The sequence below is a fragment of the Abrus precatorius genome, unplaced genomic scaffold, assembly GCF_003935025.1.
Source record: "Abrus precatorius isolate BTA unplaced genomic scaffold, Abrus_2018 Scaffold9, whole genome shotgun sequence".
Taxonomy (NCBI): domain Eukaryota; kingdom Viridiplantae; phylum Streptophyta; class Magnoliopsida; order Fabales; family Fabaceae; genus Abrus; species Abrus precatorius.
The window spans coordinates 19,377,270-19,396,140 of record NW_020874439.1 but is presented as its reverse complement, the minus strand read 5'-3'; the positions used below and the strand labels follow the sequence as shown (position 1 = coordinate 19,396,140).

Sequence of the window (18,871 nt, the reverse complement as noted above, 5' to 3'; positions counted from 1 at the left end):
CCCCTTTGACTTAATCTCGAGATGAAAGGTATTCATATTCCTTTAGCCTAACCACACGATGAATACTCCACTTGTCACATTAAAATAAATTAATAAAGTAATTAATATAATTAACTAATAAAGAAAAAGTTAAATTATTCAAGTATTCAAAAGGTTAATCTTAGGCTAAATTAGAAGTCTATTGGCCTAACATCATGCCTATAAAAGGAAAGTAAGTGTGACAGGTAAAAAAAGTTAATTTTAGAATATTAAACAATATTTATTATCTTATACAGAATATTAACTTCATCATCAGAGTGTATTTGCAAGTATCCTCTTTCACGTTACAGCATAAAAGAATATGAAATATTTTATAAAGACGTCACATTAGAGAATAAGAACTGAGATTGTAGAACAGCAGTGTATCCTTTACCAGAGCAACATTAACGTAGAAAATACCATTTATAGCATTAAAATAATAGTGAATTCATAACTATATCAATGTGATTTTAAGTATATTTCAAATACTAATAATTTTAAAAAAAAGAGAGTAGAGAATAGACAAAAATTAGACCATATTTTTATTTATTTCCTGCTGTTATTGTATTAGCAACAATATAACACCGTGCGTGTTTGGACAGAAAAAGGATGAAGGAAAAAAATGGAAAAAAGTTTGATGTTTAGATTAGATGAGAGAAGGGAGAGGCAATTTTTTTTGGAGAGGGAGATGAGAGTGAGAGGTGACGTGGAGGGTTTTTTTGTTTTTTATTTTATTAAAAATGTTAATATAATATTAAAATATTTTTATTAAGGAAAATATTATAATAAAAAATTGAAATAATTTTAATTATTATTATTATTATTTTAATAAATTTAAATTATTTATTTGTACTTTTTTTTGTTCATCTAAATAAGTGAAGTTTTTTTTTTCTTTCTTCTTATTTAGTTCCTTCAAATATCAATTGTTTCACTTTATTTTATATTTTATCTTTTTACCCTCTTATTTATTTATTTTATTTCACCTCTCATCCAAATATAAAAGATGATAAAATCAACCTGTTACATGTGTACAGATGCTAGTATTGAATACAATACATTACACAAATGTAGTAATTTTACCAAAACGAAATTAATGAGTACAATAAAATATATTAAGGAAAATATAATTATCATCATACATTCTTGGTTTCTTTTCTTAAAAAATGTGGTTAATATCTATGCTGTGATTTTTCATCATTATCATATTATTAGCTTTTAACCTTTTGAAAAAAATTATTAAAAAATCATAATCAAAATTAAATTATGATAATAATTCATTTATTATTAAAAAAATTGTATATTAAGACATTTGAAGGTAACACAATTTTTTATATCGAGGCAGTTGTATAATACATGTATAAATATCTAGTATTGGTACTGTACAGATACATTGTTAATTTTGAAGTATTTATGCATCATAACACAAATTATTAAAATGATTTATATAATAATTTATATATAAAAATAATAACAAACTTTTCATCCTAGATATGCATACGATAAGAGAGGAAACTAGAAACATTTTTATTAAAAATATTTATTATATCTAGATTAAAAAAATCACTTAAATTATAATGTTTGAATCTAGAAAAAAATACAAAGGAAAGAAAATAGGTAGAAAGAAGTAGAAGAAAAAAATGATCAAAAAATACATAAATTATTTTAGTAGTTGGGTTGAGAGAGAAAAATAAATGAATAAAATGTAAAGTTGACTTTTTTTTTTAAAAAATGTAGTTATTCAGTTAGATAAAATAAATAAAAAGAAAAGTAATATTTTATTATAAAGGCAATTAATTCTTTTGTAAACTAGTGTATATGTAATAAAATTGAGACATGATAAAGTCTGTATAAAAAAATTAAATATTATTTTTGTGTTTGTTATGATACTTGTAAACTTAAAAGATTATTTTATATCTTTTCTAAATCAATGGTAATGATTCATTTGATATTTTAAAGATTAAAATGTATTAATATTTTTTTTTAACTAAATAACTGATATAAAATTATATGTAATAATTATTTTACATGTAAGAGAGGATATCTTAATTATAAAAAGTACTGAAAATTTTACCTTTTCCTTTTCAAATTTTCACACATGAAGAATGAATATGAATTTGAAATCACAAGTTGTAGCCAAAATAATCATCAATAAATTTGGTCTAATTAAATAAAAAAATTAATTTATAAATTAAAAATAAGTTGTTATTGCATAATAAAATTAAAAAATGTGAAACATATACACACGCACATAATATTAAAATGATGAAACTGATATACCAAAAGGTTCAATGTGGTTTATATATATCCAGTAATATGATTTTTTTAAAATATCATTTTAAATAAGCATGGTTTGACCTATGTTCGATGTAGATTAAGTCAGAAGTCTCCAACAAGTGAGCTAACTTATGTTTACTTTCAATGACAATTTGATTAACAGTTAATCACATCTTCACTTAAAAGTCTTACATTAAAGATATAAAGTAAAAGTCTATTTATATGTATATTAAGACATTTATTCTTCAAAATTAAAACTTTTATCTCTTTAAAAAAAATTCTTTAAATATTTTGAAAATCAAGATAAGAGTTTGAAGTGCTCTTGACTCTTAATTTTTTTAATTTACTCATCCTTAAAAAGAAATAAAACATGCCATTCTTATTTTCTTTTTCTTTTAAATTTAATTTTTAATTATTTATAGAGTTAAATACTTTTTACCTTTAATACATTGTTTACATAAAATAATCATCTATACTTTATAATTTGAAATAGTTTTATTTTTTGATTTATATTTGACCACTTTTATTCAAAATTGAAAACACTAATAAAATTCATGGAGCTAGCTGAATAACAAATAACAAAATCAAGTAATGTGACCCTTGATGATCAATGCTTTCAAATGAGCCAAAGTTTATCAGTTAGTTGCAGTTGTTTTAAAATTATTCGCACCAATGTGGATAAAATCAGCTGATTTGCTTTTGCACAAAACCATCAATCATTTAACTCTACAACCTTTATGCAAACCTAATACAACAAATGCATTCAACCCGAACACATTGCTGGCTTTCAAGAAAGGCACCTGCTATCACACATAGAGTCGACTTTTTCGTCATGTTCTATTGAACTGATGAAGAATTGGCATACAACAAACGCATACTTTTTAAGTAGGTAACATAATATATAATATATATTTTATACACACATTTATATAAAATAAAGATTTTGTATGAAGGAAAAATGAACAAATCAAAGAACTAGCTCTACCCATCAAACATCTTTCACGTTTGTACAAGGAATGTAGGCCGATGAACGATGATGTTTCTTCTGTTTTGAGTTGCGCGGATGCTTTTGCACATTAGTGGAGCAAGGCAAGACAGGACTCTCCATGGTACAAAGCTTATGCTTCATCCTCCAAGGGAAGAGAAGTTCCAAGCCACAACCCTTTGGAGAAGAAGCATATGAATGCCTAGCTGACCCTGAAGGATAACACTCTGGATAACTCCAAGTATCACAAACTCTCTCTTCAAAATTACTTGGAAAATGCAAAGTAGAAGATGCAGCCAAAGCAGTGGCATCAGGAAGAAAGCGATTGATCATATAAGTTGGAGATTGGTATCCATTAGACTCTTGCAGCTTTAATCTCAACCCATCATTGTTGTCACTGTGAGCAGTCTCTGATTTCCTTTGGACAATATCTAAAGCCTCTGATAGAGAAAAAACATCCATAGCATCTGAAAAAACATCATCCTTGTTGTCATCTTCGTCACTGCTACCATTATCTACATCAGCCGCAGCTGCCTTTTTTGGAGGAAACCAATGGCATGGTGGTAGTCTTAGTCGCGGCGTGCCACCGTCGTGGGTGTCATCACGGCTCTCGATATCTTTTGGCTTGCCTGGTGCTTTCTCCCATGAAAATGGGACTCTTTCACTTGTATTTTGGATACCCCCTACTGAATTTGATGAGCATGATGTATCAGCAACAAGTGAATTACCAAGACGCCTCGTTGATAGAAGTGGTGCATTTAAATTTAGCCTTCTAGGACGTTTCAAATCCATGGTCTCGATCCAAGACCTCCTCCTCCTTATTCTTCTGCTTCTTTGTCTTCCATGTAACAAGCTTCAATAACTAGATCGAGTATCTTAGATAATTTTGACAGAAGATTCTAAAACTTTGTATTAGAGAGGACATCACATCTAGTTAGTTGGGGGAATAAATAATAACAGTTGGACATATGGGTATCTCGTGAAAATCATTATAACTAAGGTCTTGCTTTAAATTGGTCACAGGTGTGTTGAAAAGCCCTCCTTCCACGTGGGAAGACTCAACAAAAGCAAGGAGCCAGAACTTACAAGATAAATTAAGCTACGCTTTCCCAGAATAGGAAATTCCTGGCCTTGGTAATCTCATTATTCGATGGTGTTGACGCAAAATAGGCGACCAAAATCCACTTAGAGCAAAATGGTAAATATAATAGTTTTAAGAAAAGCTCAGGGTAGCTGATGCAGCATAAAAAGGAAAAATGACAAACGAATGTTTAAAGATGTCAAGTATCCATCATTCTCTCAATTGGCACTCGCGTTCTACATGGTCCATGATGGTTTACAAGGCGCTGTGACTTTTCGAAACAATATTAATTATCCACAAAATAGTAATAATGAAAAAAAGAAAAAAAAATTAAGGGAAAACACATACAGATTGATTAAGCAGATGAAATGCTGAAAACTTGAATACTAGGTTGGATATATGTTAAAAGGGTCGCCCGGGAAAATTGTGTTTATACAACAGAGAACAGTGAAAAATGTTATAACACAATGGGAATTGGCAAATGGCTGAGCCAAAAATATAATGTTAAATATCTAAATCTTGGACTTACATAACAAATTGGTTTCATGTACATGTTTTGTCTAACTGGTAACTCATCACCAATCTTGCTGGTGTGGCATACTGGAGCATAGAAGCAGCTGTCTGTACTACTTGACCATACTCTGACAAAAACACAGGTCATTACATATATTTACAAGCTATCCTGCTCCTCTACTTCCCCTTCAGTTTCAATCCAAATGACCTTTCTAATTTTTCTTTTCCCTTCTGCGGTTTCACTCTCCAGAAATATAGACCATACCATCTCTGGAGACGAAATCTAACAGATAAATAGCACGGATGACTATTGAACCTTCATGAGTAAAACAGTACAGGTTGGCAAGAATAGGCTTGTCCCCCCATCAGGAACACTAGCTCAGAAAACCCGATTTTTTAATCTCCCAAACTCTCACTTTTGTTCTCTACCCTGCTCCCGTGCTCTATTACAAATATTAAGACTATCAGTATGGCCAGGATCAAGACAAAGGGCAGCTTCACAGTCCTGGATTGTAGCAACAAAATCACCCATTGAATCATAAAAAGCCGCTCGAAGATGTAACAATTGCAGATCTGGCTTAAAATCAATGGCTCTTGAAAGCTCTGCTATTGCTTCAGCTTCCTTATGATCATCCATTAAAACTGGCAGACAGAGTGAGTCAGAACTTGATGAGCTTTGTACATGCAGAGCAGAAAAACATTGCACTAAAAGGTTTGAAAGGTTCTATACTAAGCGCAAAGTCAAGATCTCTCGCTTCATAATTGATCAATCCAAATAAGATAAACAAACCCAAACAAATATGTACGCTACAATAATGTATGATTTGATAGGCATTTTATGAACATAAAACCTATGAACTACAATGATATTCCTTAAGCATGTAAATCAATGCCTGATGCTCATTTTCTACTGCACAACTGTGCAAGATCCACATGTCATCTCCTACAATCCTTCTGGGATATGATGTTTCTAGGAAACTACATGCTTATTGCCACAAATTAAGACAAGGAGCATTTTTTCTGAAAGGACACTTAAATCATACAGGGTGCCAACAAAAACTTTTGATTTGGGGTATATAAACAAAGAAAGAAAGCAGGATAGAAGCATTGGTTTTTCATACAGTTAATTTTACTTGGTAAATTGAAGGAAAGTTACAAACTACTATAATTTTTAAGGAAAAGTAAAGCATCTGTCTGCCACAGAAAATATTTAAAACACAAAAATGGTTTACAAATTACAATCACAGATACAATTCCCCTCCCTTACCATCCCACAAACCCATGGAAAACAAGGAGAAAACAAAGAATAATAGAACCATTCACACGAAACTCACCTGCTGCTCTATATCTGTAGGGATAAGTCCTTAGAGGATCCAATTGTGATGCCATACTAAGATCACTCGTTGCCATGTCACGGTCACAATATTCTGAACGTTTCTCATAAGCTGATGCATTATACTGGGCCTTTTCTATAAGCTTTGTCATCTCATCATAGGCAGCTTTGCGATGATTTTTAAGATGATATACACGTGCCAACCCCTGATGTGCTCGTGTATGCTTGATGTTGAGTGCATTCATGTAGCAATCAGCAGCTAGGTCCAATTTATCACAGTCTACGTAGACACTCCCTAGATTATTTAGTGCCTACAAGTTAAAAGAACAGCAAAAATAAATACATCAGTGATGAAATCAACATGACATGTTTAATCCAAACAATATAAAACTCACTTGTCCTTTCCGAAGACCATCTGAAGGGCATCTAAGAGCTTCCTCCAAGAGATGGATCACATACTTTGAAGACTGTGAATCAAGATTTGAGTCAGCTAAAGCATAAGCTTTAAGAAAGTAAGCTTCAAATGATCTTTGAATAGAAATAGACTCTTCAGCCTTTGCTAATGCTTCTTCACGATGACCAGTGTCATACAATATCCATCCTTCATAGACAAGCCTTTCATGGTCAGAAGTAGAATGATTTCTAGCCAGCCGCAAACTACGCATGGCAGCCTTTTGACAATTTAACCTGCAAGATTCAGGAAAATCAACACCTTAACTGTCAAGCTCCAGCATTAAAATGAACCAGGACTAAGATTAATTAGCTATCCTAAGTTAATCACAATCAACACTGGTTAAAATTAGAAACTTAAGAGAAGTACATAACTAAACAATAAACAAGAAAATAGAATTTTTATTAAAACACACCCAACCAATTTTGCAAATTAGATATCGACTTCCATTCATTCTGCAGGCAGTGAAGATACAATAACAACTAGAGTACTCGTCCTGGACTACAACATACAACACCATATATTCTACATAAAAAATAGGTAGTTTTAGGGATATTACATAATAAGGTAGTAACTACTACTTCAATGTTGATCCAGGCCAGTACATCAAAAAAATGTTCTGCAGTTCCATCTTTTGTCATAGTTTGCCTTGATGGATGGGATATGTGACAATTTTCTCTTATTGAGTTTTTGACATAGTAAAATATGACTATAAACTGATTTATTTACCAGCAAATAGAGACATGAATTCCATCCAGATATATATATGGTCAGTTAAAAAAGAAAAGAATCACCCAAACCTTTCTAGCCAGATTTAGATATTACTCTCCTTACTTAAAATAGGGAAAGCAAACTACAACCCACAGTAGACAATTCATTCAGAGAATTCTTGGTTGGGAAAAATTGATGAAGTCAGACTAGAATCTACATCAGAACATGCAAATGTTAAAATGAGACATAATTAGTGTAGGGATTACACTCACCTTAGAAGAAGGAGAGATTGCCGAAAGCGTAAAAGACTTTTCCCTGGGTCATTTGCCAACATTTGGTGTACAACAGCCAAAGAACCAACGTCATCAACAGTGGACCATCGGTCATACAACTGCATCCAGCAATCAGCCTGACCCCATTGCTGAACAACCGGAAGGAGTAGTTCTATTAAGTGATCCCCGTGCATATTCCCATAGAACATCTTATAATTTGGATCCAATGTCAAAATTGCCCGAACATCTCTAAGGGCTCCTTCATAATCCTCCATGGCAATCAAGAACCAAGCTCTCAATTCAAGACAGTCTGGAGAAACCTTAAAACCAAGTATTTTATTGATTTCTGCAATGGCCTGTCCAATCCTGTTCTCCTCCAGCATAGAAACAGCCCGGTATTTGTAAGGAAAGGAAAGTGTTGGATCTAACTCAGTTGCAGAGATCAAGTCCATCAGTTTCTCCTTCCCAACACAATACAAAGACCTTTCCTGGTACATCCAGCCAACTGGTTTATAATCATAAATAAGCGAGTTCATCAGCTTATATGCTGAATACGTGTGACCACGCTTATATTTGGCCCTTGCAACTCCCACCAAAGAATAAGTATGCCCTGCCTCCACTGCTGCCTCAAACCAATGCTGTGCATCTTTGTATTCTTTTCTCTCAAGCATAACAACGCCTAATTGGTGAAACGCAATTTGCTTCTGCCATCCATCTTTCGCACACTCCACTAATCTCTCCAACAGCATCACAGTCATATTCGACCTCATCTCTTCCTCCATTGCAATCTGAATCAAAAAATAATACAAAACAAATGACGCATGCCCTGCCAAAGCCAACCTATCCCTACCCTCAGGACTACAAAACATTTTCACAATACTCGAACACTGCATCGAACCAGGAAGCTCCCTGAGGAACACCTGCAAGCAAGCCGCCACCAGCAGGTACGCGGTCTCCTCCAGTCCATACTCAACGAGCAACAAGGCATCCTCCATGTCACAAACCAGAGATGCCAAATGCACATCACAAGCATGCTTCATCTCCTCACAACAAAACCGATTCGCCAAAGTCAGCATCTCCAAAACAACCTTGGGTTCAAAATGATCCAAACTTTTGGTCCTACTAAACACCTCAGCAGCCCTCATTGCCTCAACCGAAATCCCATTCAGCGAAAAATTTATCTTCTCCCTCCTCGACTCTATGAATCCACCATACAACATTGTCTTAAATGGACTCGAAAGCGAGGCCATGTTGAATCTACTACACCTAATCTCATCATCCCCAATACAAAACGACATGTCACCATCCTCCTCCTCCTCCTCCTCCTCCTCCTCCTCCTCCGAGGTAGAGCATTCCTCATCATCCACAATCATCACTGTCTCATTATCAACATCCCCACGCGTGCAAGTGCAGGGATCATACACCGACTCTGGATCATAGCCAGGAACCAAAGTAGCCCTAGGGCACTCCAGGTTCCTTCCGCTACAATCCATCGAGGACGAGCCAATGAGCTCGTCCTCCCTTCGCTCATACCTCAGCCACGCGGCGAGCACAACTTTCGTGTGCACGTCCACGGCGTGCTCCCGCGCGGACCGAAGGCTCCGGCGGAACAGCTTTGGGTCCGCGAGAGCACGCACGACGGCGCACTGCTCCAGGAAAACCTCCGACCTGTTGAATTGCGGGCAATCCTCGATCCTCCGGTAGACACCGGCGAGGGTTTCGACAAAATCGACGGGCCTTAGCGATGGCTCAATTTTGGGCTCTAGAAACGTCGTCATGGGGAGGCCGTAAGGGAGGAGGGAACCCTCAGAGACGACAATCTCAGAGGGTGTCGGATTCGGAGGTTGGAAGTTCCGACCCGATTTGGTTCGAAGGGTTTGATTTTTGATGTGGTCGTGGATGTGCTGGAGAAGCTTCTCGCCGAGTCCTCCTCCGGCTCCGGCGCCGGCGCCGGTGCCGGAAGGATTGATGGCGTAGACCTGAGTGCCTTTGCAACCGTCCATAATCTTCAAGCTACGCATTGTGGCGAAGATGTTGTGTTGCATCTTCTCTTCTTCGCTTCTTTCTCCGAGTTGAACAATTTATTTATCAAAATAAATAAATATACGGAGTTTCTACGGTGGCGACATTGGATGATGAGTTGAAACAAAAACGAAAGAAACAAGAGTTTATGATTTTATTTTATTTTTTCGGATTGGCTCTGCAAGCACCGTAGGGTTAATGTTTTGGGGGAAATAGGAAACTCGACGGTGATGCAGGCTGAATGAAAGAATAGGAACGAATCGGCTAATTTTTTATGAAGGATTGTGTGTTGTGGTGAGGTGTGGCTAACCCAGATTTTCCCCCTCCCTCTATTTTTCTTTTTGGAATTTTCCGAGAAAATGGAGGAAAAGGGGAAAGCAGAAAATAGGGAGGGTGGAAGAGAATAAGGACGATGGAGGAGTGGACAACTAGGTGTGGTGAGGTGGAGATGGAGGTGGCCGTTGAAACGGCCACGCTCTCTCTCTCTCTTCTTTCTCTCTCTTCCCCGCTTCTTCTTCTCTCTGTATTTTTGTATGCTCTTATTATCTAAATTTGCCACTTTTTCTTTTCTATGGCGTTTCTATTTCTACTTTGGTTATGGAATTGCCTCTATTTTTTATTTGTTGAATATAGACAAATCAAATCGAGATAGTAAGAGAGAGAGAATTGGAAGTACGTTATTCTCAAATAGTATCCTATAAAGATTCACCTTAAATATTTTTCTTTAAGTGCCATCAAGGAAAAATATATAATATTTTAACTTAAGTATTCTTTTAGTTAAAAATTAATTTACAATTTTAATTCGTTTCCTTTTTAATTTTTTTAGTTATACTTCATAAATATTTAAAATTTTCATTTGATCTCTCTTAAACAAGAAATTCAATAGAATTCTTTTAATATTTAGTTTGAATATGTCAAATGATGCATAGTAAAATATTAATAATTTTAAAAGTTTTTATTAGAAAATTTTAATGTTATTAAAGTATTATAGTTTGTGATATTTTATAATTTCTAATAAAATTTTAATATAAATAAATTATTATTGTATACTTTGAGCATTTTATTGTTATTCTCTCTCTGAATCTTGGCAGGCCCGCAAGTCTCGGGTCGATAGGAGAATAAAAGGTGAAGGGAAGATAATTTATCCTTTGATTTAAACGCGTGTGATGAAAGCATATTATTTGGGTGTTTTATTGATGATAGCTGTCAATGACTTTCATCCTTCTCATTTTTATCCCCTTCCTTCCCTTTCCCACTTCAATTAATAATCTTTCATTTCCTTGCTATGACCTCCAAATATTACATATTTATGCTGCCATTATCATTAAGTGGAGATTTTAAATATATTCTTTAACACGTTTTTTAATTATTATTATTATTATTATTAACTAAAATTTATTAAATATTGTTGATATAAAAAGTTTGACGAAATTTTGTTAAATTAAGAGTAAAAATTAACATAAATTTTGAAATTTTTAATGGATTAGTTTAGTAATATGGGGAAATTACATGTATTTTATTTTATAATATATATATATATATATAATTAAATAATTCAAGAAAAAATTTATAAGTTTGTAAATAATTGTATATACAATAAAATCATTTTGACTTAATTCTATAAGTATAAATGTTATGTATTAAAATGGTAAAAATTAATAAAATTAAAGAAATTTAAATATTATTTATTTTAAAATAATATTTTTATCATATAAAGTCAAAAATAAATTAATTAAATGTTAATAATCAATATATATTAATAACATAAATTTAAGAAATAAAACTCTAAAAAGTAAAGTTCATAATCGAAAAATATAAAAAAAAATTAAGATAATTTTTATAAATATAAAAATAGGTATTTGTAAAATATTTAAAAATGATATACAATAATAAAGAAAACTTATGTTCCCATTAAAATAGTAGAAAATTATGACTCTTATTACAAGATATGATTCCTTCAAGTTAAATTTACTAAAAGGAAATGTTATACAACAAGTGTTTATGCCTTACACGTGGGTGTCTCGGAGAATGTTTAAATAACATTTTTCATATGTCCAAAGGCCCAAAAAATGTGGTGTGAAATTTTAAATTGGATAGGATTAGTAACAACTTATACACAGTGAGGATAAGGAACATTTTGATCAATTTATAGGGTTAATAAAAGAATCAACACTACAAAACAAGCATGAATAATAATTTGGCATGCAACAATCTGGTGCATATGGCTACAAAAGGAATTATTTCATTTCTAATCCTCAAGACAAATCATAGTAAGATATAATAAAATTAATTAAATGTAGAAGTTGGCGGTGATTAAAGGCAAGAATGGACAATTGTTTGTTGGTATTTATAGGAGTGGTTTGTGGCTAAATTATGCAATATAAATATGGTTTGCATTGTTATAGGGTGAATGAGGCTTAAATTGAATCTTTAATAGATGATCATGTTCATGTAAGTTACATTATATGACATATGAATTCAGCTACTTAAGCCTTAACTTTTACTATTTGATATTTGATATGTAATTTTTCATAATATAAGATATTCTTTTAATTTTTTTTCTTTATTTCCACTATTTAACGTACTCTTGTGTGAATGTTAAATATAGATTATATGCTTATTGAAAATTATCTTTAAATATTTAAATCTTATTTAAATTTTATTATTTTTCTTAGTAATTAATATATTGTTGAACTCAACTGTCACACTAACTTTTATTTGTTTTTTGGAGTTAACCCATGTTATGATTTGCGGGACCTTCTACCCTAACAATGCTAAAATGGGTTTGACTTGATGAATCAACTCATATAACCAATTAGCATAAGTAGGGTGAGTTGTAGTCAACTTGCCTTGTCAAACTTTTTATGTAATGGACAATTTTTTATTCATATATGTTGTTATGCACACATTTTGAATCTAACTATGTAAGAAGGGTTGAAAGTAGTAAATGAAACTTTGCATAAAATTAGGAAAAATGTCAATTATGTGAAGGGTTCTAAAAGTAAAATAAAAAATAAAATAAAATTAAAAGAATGCATGAAACAATTTAGTGGTGTTGATACCTCACTTGATATCTTTTTAGACGTTCCAATTAGATAAAATTCAACTTATCTAATACTTGAAAGTTTTCTCAAATATCAATGTTTCTTTACAAGTATTCAAATGAATGATAGAAATTCTAAATATTGTTCATCAATTTAAGAGTGAAAAAGAGGAGAAAATTGTTTGAATTATTGTTGTCATTTTATGACTTTACCAAATTAATTTCTAGAACATCATATTATACCTCCAACTTGTATTTCGTACATGTTTGACAATTCAGTGTAATTTACAAGAAAATTTAGTTGATGAAGATATTTTTTATAAGGAATATGGCTCAGAAGATGATGGTGAAGATTAAGAAATATTGAGAAATGACATTTGTTTCGTGTAGTTTGATAAAATAAACCTAATAAGTGCACCAATCATTTTAATGAATATAGAAAAATTATCGTTCACGTATTATCACTAAAAAGCAATAATTGACATATAATAAAAAAAAACAATTCAATTGACATCTTTTTAAAGATTTTTTGTCACTTAACCAATGAAATTTTTTTTAGTAAATGTTAATTAAAAAATATAGAAAATTGTATGATATAGAATTCTAACAAAAATCATAAAAGAGTTGCAAATTTATAAAAACAAAGTTAGATATGCAAGATTATAGAAGAGAAATGCAAAATCAAAGGTGAAATCACAATTACAATAATGGTTGTTAGGATTTAGATTTAAGTCAGATTCTCACTCATATATAAAAATTAGACTTCTAACTTAGTTTCAAGATTTAATTGCCTAGTGTGGTAAGCCTCATGTCTCAGTATTATTCCCTAATTCACAGCTAGAAAAATTCAAGGTCTCAGTGAAATTCAACTAAGAAAAACATAAAGATTGAGAATAAAAAGGATCTCAATCATTTATTCCGGATCTATGTGTCTTAGCAATTAGAAGAAATCAAAGCAATTCATTTCATATCTAAACGCTTAGACCAACTTGTTCATTACGCAAAAATGTTCTTATTTCATGCAATTGAATAGCCAAATCAATTGAAACATTAAGTATAGAAGAAAAATTATATAATTATAAAAAATATAAGAATTAGATTTAAAAAATTATATTACATAAGTTTAAATTTGACTTACATCGTATCTTAACCTAAGAGAATTCAAAAACACAAATAATAATTAAAAAAAATAAAAAATCTCCATAGAAAATTGGATAGATACAATAAAGTCCTTTAAATGCTAGCCAAGTGTCTTTAAGGTACTAGTTAAAAAATTAAAAGTAAAATAACTTTCATTAAATAAAATTGTGTTTTTGTGTTTTTTAAATAAAATTTATACTATATTTCATTAAAAGTAAAATAACTTTCATTAAAAATAAAAAATCTCCATAGATATTAAAAATTATGAAAAAAATTAAAAATTGTTATATATTTATTATAATAAATATTTTTTATTTCAAATAAAAATACTTAAATAGAATGGCTGATAATGACAATCATTAAATAATAGATGGTTTCACGTGCTGTTAGATTTAAAGGAAGGAAAAGTTAGATGTATTTCCCTTTAGTTCGTACTCCGTAGCTTCATTGAAAGCAACGGATTCAAACATATTCTTCTTTTATATCGTGGGTAACGTTTATAAACTTTAGTTTAAATGAATTTAAAATAACATGATTTATATTTAAAAATAAATTTATAATAAAATATAGTATAAATTATTTAATTTTATATAATTTATAAATCATCACATTAATTTAAAATTAATTTTAGAATTAAAATTAATTACATTAAAGAATTATTAAGTAAATTAAGACAAATTTTAAATTACCTTTAAATTTTTAAACTTAAATTTACGAGTAAGCAACATAAATTCAAACATGCATTTTATTAAAACAAAAAAAAAAAGAAACTAATATTTTTTTTAATTGCGGATTTTACATTTAAAATTATAAATATAATAATAAAAATTACAGACATTTTTTTTAAATGAAAATTTCATAGTAAATGTACTAAAATAACTAATAAAAACGTCTAATTTATATAATTTTTAAAAAATGTACGATTAGTGGACCCAGGGCTTGCAGAAGTCGGTGTTAGTTTACGGTGGTTTAAATAACGAAATTACAATACAGATAGTAATAATGAATTTGCAATAAAAAAAGGTGCATTATTATTTATTTATGAGTCAATAAATGGCTAATTGCATTAAATATTGCATGCTTGCAATATCGAGGGTCAAATTAAAAATGAAAGAGGAACCTTATTGCATATCGTTGAAAATTGAAATAAACAACTAATATTTTTATATTATAAAATAACAAATATTTTGTAAGAAACTAACGTTTTCAAAGTGATAGATATATAATTTGAGGAGAAATTAAAAAAATATATATATTGAATGACTTTCGAGTTTTTATAATAGAATCTTTCTTTTTCTTTTTTATTAATACATCCGAAACTTTCAAATTAAAAGTGGATTGAAAAAAAATCTATATAAGAACATCTCTAATATTCATATATAAATGGTGAACAGTAAAGGTGGATTATGGATTGTGGTTCACTGAAGATTTATCTGCAGCACTGTATACGATCTCTTCTATATATCTGAACAATCATTTCCCATAAACAGTGCTACTTCTCGTTAGCTTTCTACCACAAGTTCATCTCTTTGGATAATGAACGAAGAACTAAATAAGAACAAATTAAAAAAAGAAGAAGAAGAAGAAGAAAAGAGACAAATTTGTACAGAACTCAAAAGTCATTTCCGGGTTGAGAACTTAAAGTCATATATTGGCTTTAATTACGAATTAAAATAGCTATTGGGATCGCGGATTGGAATATTACATTAACTTTTAGACGAAAAAAATTAGGTGATTTGATCATTCAATGTAATTTGATTTAAATTAAAATTTTAATTAATTTAATCTTATTAAAAACTGTTTGAATTTTTTGAATAATTTATTTTATATAATTTTATTATTAATTAGGCTAGAGGTGATAATTTTTTTACTGTTTTTAAATAATTTTTTATATAAAAATATATGATATACAATAATTACTTAAAATTAATAACCACAAAAAAATAAAATGAATCGACGATATAAATTTAAAATTAAAATTATAAAAATATTAAATATTACAATTTTATAATATATTATTATATAAGCATGAGTAGAAGTTAATTTTATAAATAAAGTCATCAAATTTAGATAAAATAAAAGTTAAAATATAATTTTATAATAAATATTTTTATATTTTGAAAATATATATCATCATTAAAAAAAATATTCAATAACATATTAATTAATTTTAATTTTATAGTTTTTTATAATTTTTTTTATTTGAGAAAAACTCTTAACTTAACTATTTTAGTAGCATATGCAATGCATAAATATTTTATTTTTAATATTAATATATATATATATATATATATATATATTAATAAATATATAATTTTTAATAACTAAATAAAAAATTTATAATATTTTTAAATAATTATATATGAATGTATATATAATAAAATTATTTTAATTAACTTTATAACCACAAAATACATGGTAATAAGACATTTTTATAAATATAAAAATAACTTTACCCTGCATTTACATATATACAAAATTTTAAATTGAATTTGAAATTCAGTCTAATTCAATAAAATAAAATCAATTTTTATCGTTTTGAATTAACTCAATTTTATTTTTTTTTAATTCTCTTTTACGATATATAGCATCAACTTATAAATATACTTAAGCTCCACCTATATAATGCTAGCGATTGAGGCTCTTCCGTACATATATACACAGTGATAGAGATAAAACGGCTATTCAATTTAATACTATGCCTTGCAAGACAAAGTTTATGTTCTGCTAATAGGGGGGCTAAGAAAATTAACACTAACATTTTTTTGAAATGATTCATATCGTGCACAACTATAGCCTATAGGTAATCAATGTTTTGCTCCCATTTCAGCTTATAAGATTGGGTAACCACAAATAATGGGTATTGATAATTTATCACCTTTCTCCTTGCTAGTTTACAATAAACCTATGCTTGATGTAGCTAGCCCACAAATCTAGATCTATCACAAAGACTCATTATTAAATTAATGCTAAGACAAACTCTAAAAATTCATATAAGAACAGTATTGGCCTTTCCTTTTGCACCAATTACAGATCAGTTTCTTATTAATAAACCCCCCTATAAATTTAATAATGTATTGTAAAAGTAATAATAAATAGTATAAGTGATAGAGATGATATATAAATAATATAGAAACTTAGCAAGTGACCTAAGTAAAGATAAAATATAAGAAATTTAAATTTTAAAAAAAACATTTAAAACTTTTAAATAGTGTCAACATATTATTATAAAAAGTTTTTGTTGGAATCATATTGAATTATAGAATTCAATATGTCAATAATATTGAATATTTTAATTTTAATAAAATTATTATTTATTAATTTGTTTATTGTATGCCCTTAAATATAGTTTAATAAAGATCAATAAAAAAAATTAAAGAAATAAGAAGAAGAAAAACCTAGCAATTTATTTTTATTTACTTCAAAATCACAAGGATTATGTCAATCCTTAATCATAGCCAATATTTTTTTATTTAAGAAAACATCCACACATGTCTTTTGCAATATATATATTATGAGGGATTTTGTGAAAGAAAAAATAGTTTCCAATGCCATTTTCTTGACAAAGGACATGCCTTCCTACTTACGTGTCCCTTCACATTCCGTCTTTCAAGCATAGTCTTTATATTCATGTTTTAAAATATTATTTATATCTATTTTTATACTTGTTGGGTAAGAATTTTAATGTCCATATCTTATTCATTCAATACTTAAATTTTCATACCCGTTTTTCTTAGTTGCATTTTTTGTTTAAAAACAATACTTAGGAAAAAAATATTATGTCCTCATATTTTTACAAAATAATATAAAATATTAACATATTAAAATCAAATATTATAAATTATAATATTATTTAGGCTTAAATATATTTTAACCACATCCAAATAGAGTTTATTTCAAATTATTACTTATTAATTTTTTTATTTTACTATCTAACTATTTTTTATTTCAATTTTATACATAATGTTAACATTAATCAGTTAAACAGTGACGTTATTCAAAATTTGTAACATCATCTCAATCTCTCTTCTCTACTTCATTCTTAAATTTTAACGTCATGAATATTTTAACTACCTCTAAATAGAGTTTATTTCAAATTAATTCTTATTAAATTTTTATTTTTTCATTTTATTGTCTAACTATTTTTTTTTAATTTTGTAATTGACGTTAACTTTTGTCAATTAAATAGTGATGTGGCTCATAATTTGTTATGTCACTTCCAATTTCTCTCCTCCATCTCATCTTTAAATTTTCACGTCACAAATCTACCTGTAAAAAAAATAAAAAAATTAAGATTCAAGTGTGCAGTATTTCAACTTTGAAAATGTTAAAGAAAGGAACGCTGAGGTTATAAATGGGCAATTAAGAATATTTTTTTTAAAAAAAAATTAATAGTAAAATATGAGTCACATCACCATTTAATTGATGAAAGTTAATGTCCTATAAAAAATTAGAAAAAAAATTAGTTAAACATTAAAATTAAAAAAAATTAATAAGTAATAATTTAAAATAAACTTTATTTAGAGGTAGTTAAAACATTTATGATGTAAAAATTTAAGGATGAGGTGGAGGAGAGAGATTGGAGTGACGTGACAAAATATAAGCTACATTATCGTTTAACTGACAAAGATTAACGTCAAGTACAAAATTAAAAAAATAAATAGTTAGACAATAAAATAATTTTTTTAATAGATAATAATTTAAAATAATTTTTATTTAAAGATAATTAAAACATATTTAAGCTTACTATTTAGATAAGTTAAAAAGTAAAATATTGAAACAAATTCTTAGTAGAATTACTTTTACTTAGTTGCAAGTTTTACATTAGCACATTCTAAGATCCAAATAATAATAATAATAATAATACATTAATTAGTTGCATGTTGTATAATCAAATTAATATAAATAATCATACTTTTTACCTTAGAGCATAATTTTTTTTATAATTATTTATATTTCATATTCAAATAATTTTAGTTTACATTTAAAATAAAAATAAAATAATAAAAAAAGAAATGTATTTTTTGT

At 29.1% G+C, this 18,871-nt stretch overlaps 2 protein-coding genes across 5 annotated transcripts; both read right to left on the bottom strand.

Annotated features, from left to right (window-relative positions):
* Positions 1-3,280: 3,280 nt before the first annotated feature.
* Positions 3,281-4,115, bottom strand: LOC113850938. The gene has a single exon (XM_027481447.1). It carries the CDS (start codon positions 4,067-4,069, stop codon positions 3,281-3,283), a length of 789 nt encoding a protein of 262 aa, XP_027337248.1. The 5' UTR covers positions 4,070-4,115.
* A 576-nt stretch (positions 4,116-4,691) lies between these two features.
* Positions 4,692-10,345, bottom strand: LOC113849229 (ethylene-overproduction protein 1). Of its 4 annotated transcripts, none has more exons than XM_027478978.1 (4): positions 7,639-10,345; positions 6,600-6,891; positions 6,206-6,515; positions 4,692-5,513 (listed from the first exon to the last, which is right to left on the bottom strand). In XM_027478978.1, the coding sequence occupies exons 1-4, from the start codon at positions 9,681-9,683 to the stop codon at positions 5,284-5,286; spliced, it is 2,877 nt and encodes a 958-aa protein (XP_027334779.1). In that variant the 5' UTR covers positions 9,684-10,345; the 3' UTR covers positions 4,692-5,283. The 4 variants fall into 4 exon arrangements, 3 of the variants coding, with proteins under 3 accessions (XP_027334779.1, XP_027334782.1, XP_027334780.1); XM_027478981.1 differs by having other exon boundaries at positions 4,734-5,545; positions 7,639-10,200; XM_027478979.1 differs by having other exon boundaries at positions 4,763-5,513; positions 6,202-6,515; positions 7,639-10,200.
* Between the last annotated feature and the right edge of the window lie 8,526 nt (positions 10,346-18,871).